Raw genomic sequence first — 12289 nt, 5'->3', positions numbered from 1 at the left:
AGTTTTGTTGTAACTGAATATAAAATTTGTTTCCAACCTTCTTAGTAGCCAATAAAAAAAGGAAAACTAAACTAGAAATGAGGAAACAGCAATTCCTTCATAGAAAAGCTAATCAGTAGAGAGGATTATCTGATAACTTCCAGAATCAAATGCAAAGCCATTAAGAAATGAGGATCTGACAAAATTAAATGAATGAATAACCAAGGAAGACACTTAAGAAGGTAGACAACAGGAGAAGAACCTCAAAAGAAAATGATTTTCATATCGACAGTTTTAGATAAGACTTTGGGGAAATTGGTGAAATTCATAATATTTTTTCAAGAATGATCCTATTTATAATCTGTAAAACTAAAATTTGAAATGAAGGATATCATATTATAGTCTCAAACGATTTTGTCAGAAAAAAAAAATTTTTGCCAGAAAACAACCTGACTTATCCCTTATTAATTCTTAGAATTCATGCCCTTGTGTATATGCTAAATAATGCTTTCACAATTTTAATATATTTTCATTATTCATTGTTAATTTAAGTCTCTATTTTAAATTGATTCACCACATGACTTTCCCTAGTGCTATTTATTCTCTAATAATAAGGATCTTCTGTGAATATAGCCTGAACTCGAACACCCCATCCCATAATAATCTTTCTCTAAGACGATGTGTTTTCAGTACGTCTACAAAATTATAGTGGGCCCTGACAGTGTCTTTCTTTCCATTTAGCTATTAATGGCTATATGTATGGCAATCAGCCAGGCCTGAACATGTGTAAAAAGGATAGAGTTTCCTGGCACATGATTGGAATGGGTACTGACACCGACATGCATGGAGTTTATTTTCAAGGCAACACCATTCACATCCGAGGGACTCACCGCGACACCCTGGCCCTGTTTCCCCATACCTCCACGACGGCCTTCATGCAGCCAGACCATGCAGGTAAACTTGGGGGGGCCATCTCAGGTGACTAAATTCCTGTCTTCGGGCATATACTCTTAGTGTCCTCCCCCTGAAGAAAATGGTCAAATTTGGGCACTTCAATGCATGTAAAAAGAGATACATCCTTGAATGAATCAGAGAATCCTATTTTATTCCAAACACAGCGGAGAGGACAAAGGAGAAGCATCTAAAACAACATCCACAAAGCACAAGTGAGAGTCCTCTAAATGATGCTGCCACTCGAATCTGGAGAATGCTCTTTATTCATCACCATGAACAATTCAGTCCCAAGAAAGAGGATATTTTTGTTCTCTTTAAGCACAGACATCATTTTGGTTCCTGCTCTGAAGTATCTTACCAGGCAAGGACAGTTCAGTGGGTGTTTCTAGGTTATGATGTGGCCTGGTCTGCCTTTTCTAGAGATTGGTAGTGCCTTCTTAATGAGTTATTTGGGGGCTTCTCTCTTTTCATTCTGTTGGGCACCCTTGGTTTCCCCAGAGGATAAGCTGCCTTGGGCCTGAAGTCCATGGAAGGCCCACTGAAGTGCCAGTACCTGTCCCTTCTCTCGGAGATTCCTGAGCTAATTAGATACCTGGGGCACAGAGCAACGCATGGCAGCGTATGTTAACTGTGGTGTGAAAAATAAGGATAGCAAGTGTGATGAGCATTCAGCATGTTTCTACAACTCAACATTTTCATTAGTCTTAAAAAGAAACCAATATGCCATCCAAGATGAATGATTGCCGACTCTCCCTCCTTTATGCATGAACGTTTATTTCTTTACTTCACCCTAGAACTGCAGTTTAGATGCCTCCCAGTGCCATTGGTTAAGAACTTGAGGTTTGAGCTTCAAAACTTTTGCGCAAGAACTGTCTGAGACTCAGTGCTCTGTAATCCTTGCCTTGTAAACTTCTAGTGTTCGACCTTCCTAAATTAGTATAATTGTTCAGTTATGAATCATTCAAACCAAGGGATGCCTTGGGCACATTGATTTTTTTAAAATATACTCTTCAAAACCAAAAAGAGGAGGGGAGGAAAATAGTTTTAATCCATAGAAGCAGGCATTCAAAGCCAGAGCTGGCTGAAATAGTTTTAGACTTGGCTCCTTATTCTAGTGCCTTGAACTCATGTGCCCTATAGGCTTGTAAAGAGCTTCATGATAATGTTTCCAGTTCATGTTTGTTGGTAAATATAAATCTCTGACTGCTTAAAAGCTTGGGTATATAACCAATTCCTTTCTCAACTATAAGCCAGAAAGAGTACCCCAAACCTGGTTAGAACAGACCATAGTCTGCAACACAAACATTTTCTTTTTGTTCTGATTTTTTCAACCACTATATTGAAGTATGATTGACATACAAATATGATGTACATATTTAATATATACAAATTAACATGTCTGGAAATAAGTGTACATCCCTGAAGCCATCACCACAAATAAGGCTTTAAACTCCTCTTTGCTCTGAGAGAAGATAATTCCCCAACTATTGAAGAACATGATAAACACATAAATAACAGCCTGCCTGGAAACCAACATGTGCAGGAGCTCTCTCCAAGTCTGCTCTCAGAGGTGTTTTCCCTGTGGTTTCACAGAGACCCCTCCTCGTGAGGGTCCTCAGCAGTCCCAGTGGCCGCCAGGGTACCCACTGAGCTAACAGTTTTTGCTCATCCTGGAGGAGTAATTTGGCAATATTCAGACATGTGCGGCATGATAAAAGCTATCTCTATGCATTGCAGATATAAATGAGAGCCACCCTAATCACTCATCTCTAAGAACAGAGCCTACTAGAGGAAGGGAAGATATATCCCATAATTTTGGAATTATTCAAGAGTTGGGCAACTCCAACTGGATCTCAATAGTTGGAAATATCCAATAATTTCACTGAGAGTTAATATCTTTTAATAATTTTGTTTTATATGATTTCACGGTAATTTCAATTAAAATATATCTACTTGATGCTGATGTATCTAGAAAATTCAATTTAAAAATTACATAATTCTCAGTCAGGCATGAGTGTGGGCATTATGTAGAGAAATGTAGTTGCCTTTTTTTCTTTTTCTTTTCATCTGGCATAATGTAGACCTACCATTGGTAATGAGAATCTCCGTTGCTCAAAGACTTAATGAAATAATACATTGGCTTTAATAATAATAATAATACCTTACATGTGTATTCTGCTTTATAGTTTATGAAATACTTTAGGGCAAAATACATGACTACATCTGTCCTAATTTAAACTTTGCCTAGGATATTAATCTTACAGATAATTAGTTCTTTTTAAACTGGGCTGGGCTAAGATAATTATACCTATCACTCATTTTCCAGGAGTGACTATCTTCTTATAGGTGTGCACGACAGAGAAGACCCAGAGAAACCACTTTGCAAGTTCATTTTTTCATTACAGATGAATTTCAAATGGTATTTTTCCCCCAAAATATATCCAAAGTAATTTATTCCCCTTATGGTCTGATTTTTTTCCATCTTGGAGTCTGATTTTATATAAAATTGATGTTTTACAAAAATCCATTTTACTGGTTATTTATTTTATAATAAAATATGTAAATTTGTCAGCAAACCAAAACCAAGAAAATGAAAAAATTGACCACCACACACAATGTCAAACCATGTCTCTTTCAGGTATTTTCAGGGTGTTTTGTTCTACCATGCACCACTTCACAAGAGGCATGAATCAAATATATGAGGTCAACAGCTGTGGCAACAAGGACCCTTCAGAGCAGCCATATGGGATGATAAGAACCTTTTACATCGCCGCTGAAGAGGTAGAATGGGATTATGCCCCTAACAAAAACTGGGAGTTCGAAAAGCAGCATTTGGACGCCAGAGGGGAAAGGTACCACGAGCAAAGCCGCCTCGTCTGTTGGGTGGGATTGCGCATGTGCTGTAGACATTAATCAGATGTGGAAACCTAAGAATGTCCTGGTTTAGCCTGCGTGGTTTTGGCAGACTTTTACTTTGTGCACACAAGATTAGAGAATCTTCCCATCTCCATTCCAGAAAGGGGTTCTGGAGTTATTCTGAGGGCACTTCGCTCAGTACTACTGTGCCAACGCTGTGGCTGGTTCCAAGTGTGGCTGTGGATCAATGAATGTGCCTTTAAGAGAGCATCTAGAGCGAAAGGATTTAGGGAAAGGGGCAGATGCCACAGTGGTCATGGAAAGACAAAAAGGTGCAGCGGGCATCAGAGGTCGTGTGTAGATCGGGTGAGAGGACCACAGGGAAGGGGGACGGAGGATGGGCCATTGACCGAGTGCTGATCCCGGTGAGAGACAACCCAGCAGCAGGTAGGAGACATTGTCTTGGCAGAGATCCTGAGCTGGGAAAGGAGGAACAGATCACTCTACTAGGCCCTGTGCCCAGAAATTCTGCAAGATTGACCCTCCCATGAAAGAGCTGTTGGTCAGTGCTAAGCAGCAAAGAATCAATGAGGCTCAAACAAGCACGCTTGTGATCCCTGGTCCTCTACCTGCCCTAAGCCCCCCAGGGTGCACTAGGATAGAGTTCAACAAGGAATAGAGGCGTCTGTCAAGCTCAGGCCTGCACACCTCCTCCCCGAAAGTTCCTACCCCTCACTTCACAACTGTCCTCTGCTTTGGTACTATTGTCTTCATACAGAAGAGGAGACTCGATGCAGAGTTAAATTATGCAGTTGGTCATTGGCAGAGTTGGAATTGAATACAGGCCTTTTGAGGGACAAATCTGTTTCTTTCCACTACACCATGTTGGCTTTGGTGCCCATGTTTCTCTTTGTTCTTTATTATCATTCTCTCCTCTCCTACCCCTCATCCCCTATGGCTGTGCTACACGCTCTCCTCTACACAAAACTGTTCCTGATCTTACCATGTTCGTTTCTCTTCTGGTTGGCCTCTGTTTAGAGGTCTCAGACTCCTGCAAAAGAGAGTATAACAGTGCCACCTTATGGATAAAGGAAGGAACAAAATGACTTAATTTTGAAAAGATTAGCCTCAAGGACAACTTGAAATTTTCAATAATTCACCAACCCATTTGTTAAATCAATCAGACATTCCTTTTCTGCAAAACCAGTGCTGCCAATATAAGGTAAGCTGATTCTGGCACAGTGGAACATGAAATGAACACTAATTTGGCTTTTTCTAAAATGATCATTTCATTAAAGGCCTGCCACAACTAAAGAAATAATTATATAATAATTTCGTCTCATGTACAGTGTTAGCCCATGAGTGTGCAAGAAGCATAGCCTTAATTATTTTCTCGACACTCAGTGTAATTTCTGTTTTGAGCCCTCTATCCTTCTGGGCTGGCAGGAAGCTGTAGTTTCAGTCTTCTAGGATTGTCTCCCAAATGACACAGAGAGATGGAAGGTGCTGAGTGTGCTTGTACCCTGCCCCTGCCTCTCTGGACATTGCCCGTAAATGAATAAAAACAAAGTGAAATGAGAGAATGAATATTCACATACTCAAAGCACAACAAATCTGTAGATAAAAGTGTAGTTCAGAATTGATATGACAAGTTCCCCTAGTGGCACATCGATGGCACCCCTGTAGATAGAAGACCCGGGACAAACACTCCTTCTGCACCCCAGATGATATGTTTCTGCCCTTGGACCCAAAGCCATAGCACAAGACACATCTCGTTTTCAGACCACCTCTCAGTGTGGGTTATCCCTGAGACATTTATTGTCCTAGTTGGCACACCTGGGACCTGGAAGTCCTTCCTAGGGCCTTACTAAGGACATAATGAGAAGCCACCAAAATACTAAAAGGCAACAAATGGGACCATCAGCACCATGCCAGGGTTTGGGCAGTGGGGGGGGGGGGGCGGGGAGGGGAATTGAAAACAGGGGTTAAGTTGCTATAGAGATAAAAAAAAATTGTATTTCTTTTGTGGACTTATATGCAGGTAAAGTAACTAGCCTGGGATTTGAGATAATAACTACCATCTATTGAGCACTCACCATGATTCAGGTATTTTGCTAGGGCTTTTACAAACTCTTATCTGGTAGGACCCTTGCAACCACGCTTGACCCATTCGATCAGGTTTAGCCTGGCATTGCATATGACATCCAGAGAGTTGATGCTCAAACAAGTACTTACACGGTGCCTAATATGTATCTGACATAGGACTTTACAGATCTTATCTCATATAATCCTCACGCCAATCCTGGGAGCTAGATGCATTATTATCTCCCTATTTGCAGAAAAGGAAAGCTGGAAAACAGCAGAGCACGGCTCCAGAGTCTGTGCTGGTCACCACCACAGGTGTTATTGAGACCCCTGGAAAATAAAAGTAGAAGGAAAATTCTCTACCCTTAGAAAGCATACAGTGTAGGGGGAAAACACAATGCAGTGTACAGATGATGTATTATCAAAGTGTACACTTGAAACCCATTTAATTTTATTAACCAATGTCACCCTGATAAATTTAATACAAAAATAATTCAATTGGATTGTGGGGTTTTTTTTTGGTTGTCGAATTGTATGAGTTTTTCTAATATATTTTGGATATTAACCTCTTATCAGATGTATCATAAGCGAATATCTTCTCCCAATCAGCCAGTTGTCTTGTTTTGTTGATGATTTCCTTTGCTGTACAAAACTTTTTAGCTTGATGTAGTCCTATTTATTGTTTCAGGTCTCAAATTCAGGTCTCTGACCCATTTTGAGTTAATTTTGGTATATGGTGACAGATAGCAGTCTAGTTTCATTCTTTTGCATGTGGTTTTCCATTTTCTTAGCAACATTTATTGAAGAGGCTTTCTTTTCTCTATTATATATTTTTGGCTCCTTTGTAAAAAAATTATTTGCCCATATATACGTGAGCTTTTTGAATTATACTTAGCATAAAAGTTCACCTTATTCAGACTTATCGAGAGTAGCACGGACAGTAACCTTTTTGAAGAATTCGTCCTAGTACCTTCAGCCATCTAATACTATACAGGAGTGTTTCTCAAAGCATAAAGACCAAATGTGTCAGCATTTCTGGGATGCTTGTATACTTCTTACTCTCACCGTATGCCCAGAGAATCAGAAACTTGGAGTATGAGCCCCCAAATTTGCATTTACTGAATTCTTTAGACGATTTGCAGTCATGTTACAGTGTAAGAATCTCACATTTGTTAAATATCTACTGTGTGTTAGGCATTGTGTAAAGTGCTGGTAAAAATGCTGGGCGGAGCAAACGAGGTTCTTTCCTACACAGACCTCCTAGTCCATGGGGAAGACTTTAGAACAAGCTGTTGAGTGAAGCAATCACTAGGAGAGGGAGTGCAGGGTGCAGAAGCACGCAGCCCAGTCCGGAGAAAAGGTAGGGAAAGGGTAAGTGGTCAGGGAAAGCTTCCAGAAGGAAGAAGTCTTAGACCTGGAATGTGAGGAGTGGACAAGTTGAAGAGGTAGGAAGCACGTTCTGGGCACAGGGAGCAGCACACGGAAGGCCTGAAGGTGGGGAGAGTACGTGGTGCTCAAGAGAGTGAATGCTCAGAATGACTTGAGCATGGAGTATTTGGGGGCCAGTAATGGGAAGCAAGGCTTGAGAGGCTGGCAGAGGCAGACAGTAAAGGGGCGGTGTCAGAGGCAATTCAAGTTGTTTGGCAGCAGGACACCATAAAAGAGGCTTTCCACAGTGACAGACTTGGTTGAATTTACAGTTTAGGATCACTCTGCCTGCTCTGTAGAGAACAGGGGGAAGGGAGGAGTATAGTAGGTAGCAAGGAGAATGATTAGGAGCAATTTTAGTTAATGCAGGTAAGTGATGGAGGTAGCTTAAGTTGGAGTGTGGACAGTTTAACAGTGGGAAATGGAAGGATGTGAGACATACTATATTTCGGAGATAAATTGATATTCTTTCTATCTTTTGTGATGATCTATCCTGGTGATAGATTAAATATACAGTTAATCTTCATTATTGGTGGGTTCCATATTTGTGAATTCACCTCCAAATCAATTTTTGTGGTACTTTTGTGGTCATTTGCAGCAAAAATTTTGTGTCAATTGATATATATGTTCCCAGCTGAGGTCAAACAAGGCTTCATTGTGCCTTCTTGTTTCAGATCTCATACCATACACAAATGTCATTTTTGTGATTTCCTTAATGCCACTTTTTTTGTATTTTTATGCTTTTTATTGGTGATTTAGCTATTAAAAATACACCCCACCCCCAGCATAGTGTTGAAGTGCTGTCTAGTGTTTGAATGTTCAAGAAGGCCTTACAGAGAAAATACATTGGTTAGATAAGCTTCATTTAGGCATGAGTTATAGGGTTTTTGGCTGTAGATTCAATGTTACTGAACCAGCAATATATATTAAGATGTCTTTAAACAGAAACACATAAAATACGTATATATTGATATGATGATGAAAATATTATGGCCAATGGTTAGAAAAAAACTAATTCTATATTCCCCCTAGGAATAATGGTTCAGTGTTCAATAATTCAGTGTTTGTGGTGACTTTCTAGGACATAACTACAAGAATCAACTGTATCTATATTTGTACGTGAGCATATGTACAAACACGAACCACAGGCTTTCTTGAGATCAAAGTGGAAAAACATAACAAGGCAGAGAATGATATGTATGAAATCTAGAGGAATGCAGGGTGGTAGAGTGTGGGTGTATGCACGTATGAGCATGTGAGGTTAGCTAGTCCCAAGAAGTACAAACTCGAGGGGCCCTTACGAATCTCCAGCTAAAGCTGGTCCTATTCAGCACTCACCAACCTATAGAGCAACTGTTCCCAAAAGTGGACCATAAGCCAGTGCTGGGCTGCCCACATCAGAAGTCCTTAGGCACTTTCAAATGCAGATTCTTGGCCCCACTCTCAGAGAGTCTGGTACAAAAGGCTTGCTTCCCAGGGAAATCCTGATGGCAGCCAGGTTTGAGAGGCACTGCCCTGAAGCACTCCTGGATCACTCAGAAGCATTCAGTTTTTCTACTGTCTCACGACTTTAATTTCTGATGCTTCTGATTTGCAGACACGGAGATATATTTATGAACCACACTGAAAACTGGATTGGCTCTCAGTACAAGAAGGTGGTTTACAGGGAATACACCAGTGGAGAATTTGTGGAGATCAAAGCCCGGCCACCGCGAGAGGAGCACTTAGAACTGCTGGGTATGGCACAGATGGCAGTGGTGCGCATGTCCATTAGACTTACCTGAGAAGGGAGCGAAGGAACAGAGTAGCCTGACTGCATTCAGCAAGCGCAACCTCTTCCCACTCTCCCATCATTGGGGAGCAAGCTGTGTGCTCAGCCTGTCTGAAGAATAGTCATACTAAGACTTCCAGATAAAGCGCAAACAGGAATCCCTATCAGCAGGGCAGTCCAACCACTATCTGTGGTCTTGAAGTTCCTTTTTCACTCCTCTGCTGAGCTGGGAAATTTTAATTTGAAACAATCTGATGCCTCAGAACAGCAGGCAGAGTGTCTGCATATCTTCTTCAAGGTCCTTGATTATTTGTGCTCAGGGCCATAACAACACACCATTCGAATAATTATAACAGAAGAGGAACCCCTTAATGTGAGAGGGCTGCTGAGAGACCTGCTTTTGGTTTGGGAGGCACTCATTCATGGCCTTCTCAGAACGGACTCTGCCTATCTGATGCCCAGAGCGTCCTGGTCTGGCGATCAAATAGTGCTTCCTGATTTCCTCCCCATTCTCTTCACCTGGGAGTCACCCAACCTGACCCCATCATGAAGATGAGATCTTAAGGCAGAGGGCTAATCAAGATGACTTTATGAAATCTGTTCTCATTTTTAAATGCACAAATAACTTATGTATAAAATATGGCATTATACAGTGCTTTTTAATATTAAAATAAGGTATCACGATTGCTAGCTTGATAAATTATTAAATTTCCCATCCACCTACCCCATACTTTCCCTATTTATTAACCCTGGCACATGCACCCAAGCTTATTTGACACATTAAATGAAGTCGGCCCCCATGAGAATGTTCCTTCTTTCAAAATTTGTGTGCCAATTGAACTCTTAAGAAAAAGTACCGGTTCTGCTTGAGGGCTCTGGGTTGCCCCCGAAGAGCCCTGGTTTGGGTCTGTTCAGTAAAATGACACAAATGAGTGACTCCATCAAAGGTTAGCCAAGTAACACTTCAGCCAGGGGAGCGGAAGGCCCATCTACTCATTTTCTGCACCCCAGGGAGAGGCCTATGCTCCTAAAGTTACAAAGGGCACATGGCAGGCATATTACTGTTCATTACTGCTTCCTGTGACCTACCAGGCCATAGATCAGAAGGCATTCACTCTTACTCACCAGTACAGCAAGACAAATGCAATTTAAGTGGTAATGAATATGCAAATCATGATTTTAATATATGCATACACATGCCCCTACCTATAACTTACCCATATTTCCTGTTAAAAAACATGCCTAGAAATTACTTTTCTAGCTTTATCATTTTTTCAAATGAGCATTTTTCAAACATTTTGTGATTGATACTATTTCATTCCAAAGATAATAATAGCCCAACAAATTTTAGATTTTTTAATGCCTTTAGTGGTCTTTCTCAAAAAAGCAATTAAAACTTTGGTCTGAATCAGTGAAGAATGGCTGGGTGTGGTCAGGTCCCCCCAAACCCCGCCTCGCATATATCTCCCTATGAATGCAGAATGCGACAAATGCCCAAGAACACGAATAAACAGGGTTCAGGGCTGAGGTTCTTCAAACATGGGAATCTGTTTCCATCCTCCCCAAAGTGGTGCCTCTTGAAGACCACCGTATGTCTGATGCTCTGTCAGTGTGGGGCGTGTGCGGGGCAAACTGTGTTTGTGCCACATTCTAGGCACCAAGAGGTGACCTGGCCTGGGCAAGGCGCATTCCACAGTCATGTTGGCACAGGCCTCTCCAGTGGAGTGTGGAACAATTTCCACTCTAACACGGAATGGTTGCTTCTAACGAAAATGTGCACATGTCAGGAGCTGAAGAAAGCGCATGTCATCAAGTATCCAAATATTGAGAAACTGCACTGGCCATGCATTAGTGAAACCAATGTATTGATCATAAGTCAATACGTGAATGTTTTAGTTTTGTTCTTATCTTTCAAATCTGTTTTATACACATATAATGTGTACGTATATATGATATGTGTACATTATATATACATTATATATATACACATATACACATTATATTCATTATCATTATTATTTTCATTATCATTATTATTATATCCATTTACCAGATAGTGAGCAATTTCAGACTTAACAAATTTGCACAGGGGAATTACAACTAAAAGTCGTCATATCATGGATATGGCTTTTCCTGGAAATTATGTCTCAGCAGTAGTAAAAATTTAAGCATTTATTACTGTGCTTCAGTGCACTGAAATAAGCATTTTATATACATCATCTTATTTAATTCTTGCTATAACCTTATGAGAAAGGTAATTGAACTCATTTTACAGATGAGGAAATTGAGACTTAGGCAGGCCTTGACTTACCCAAGCCCTGTATAATAAGTGAAGGAGGCAGGCTTTGAAGCCGGGTCGGTCCAATTGCCACACACTACATGATATTTAATGCTAAATATATCGCCTTCTTCACTAATGAAGAAGCTAACCTTTGTTTTATTTTGCCAAATACTACCTATATTTAAATTACATCAGCGTTGAAAAGAGCAACGATAATGCACACAGACTTGTGTTTTGTCTTTAGGCCCAATGATACATGCCGAGGTGGGTGACTCTATTCTGATCATATTCAAGAACAAAGCCAATCGACCCTACTCCATCTCAGCCCACGGTGTGGAGAATACGGATAGGGAGAAGCGGCTCCAAGTGCCTATGACAAAGCCAGGTAAGTTACTCCAGAGATCTGCTGTGTCTTGATGAGGACACAAGACTCAACCTTTTTCTGATCTCTAGGATCTTGAAGCACTCATCTTAGCGTCAGTGTGTCCCAGCCATCACCTAGTCACTCCCAATATGAGATCATCATTCATCTAATGACCAAGTGTTTGCGGAGGTTCTAGGATCCATCAAGGACCTAAATTGTAGTAAATGTAATAATAGCTAACACATATTGAGTGTTAACCTTGTGCCAAGTGCTGTGCTTCATTTAAAAAAAAAACTCATTTATCTTTACAATAACTCAGTAAGGTAGGCACTAATATTCCATTAAATCTGATAACATTGATTATAATGTCCATCACTATTCTTTTTTTTTTTAGAGAGAATTTTTATAAGTTTTTATTTGAGCCAAATTGACAACATTGCCAGGAAGCAAGATCTCAAATGCTCCCATCATCATTATTTTATCTGTTACTGAAACAAGAAAAAATATGCTCCCAATCAAATTTTAACATGCCACCGATTGAAAGGTGCAGCCTGACTTCGGTTATGTTAAA

The 12289-nt window shown here is 40.4% G+C and overlaps 1 protein-coding gene across 1 annotated transcript in view; it reads left to right on the top strand.

Moving 5' to 3' along the window:
* HEPHL1 (hephaestin like 1) overlaps nt 1–12289 on the top strand; it is a 62811-nt gene that overhangs the window by 37850 nt on the left and 12672 nt on the right. Inside the window, exons 11-14 of the mRNA XM_016158653.2 lie at nt 721–933; nt 3572–3785; nt 8900–9039; nt 11599–11739. Of these exons, the coding sequence (XP_016014139.2) occupies nt 721–933; nt 3572–3785; nt 8900–9039; nt 11599–11739 (708 nt within the window). The remainder of the gene's footprint in view (nt 1–720; nt 934–3571; nt 3786–8899; nt 9040–11598; nt 11740–12289) is intronic.

Source organism: Rousettus aegyptiacus, unplaced genomic scaffold, assembly GCF_014176215.1.
Source record: "Rousettus aegyptiacus isolate mRouAeg1 unplaced genomic scaffold, mRouAeg1.p scaffold_m13_p_5, whole genome shotgun sequence".
Taxonomy (NCBI): domain Eukaryota; kingdom Metazoa; phylum Chordata; class Mammalia; order Chiroptera; family Pteropodidae; genus Rousettus; species Rousettus aegyptiacus.
This window is presented reverse-complemented; position numbering and strand designations above follow the sequence as displayed.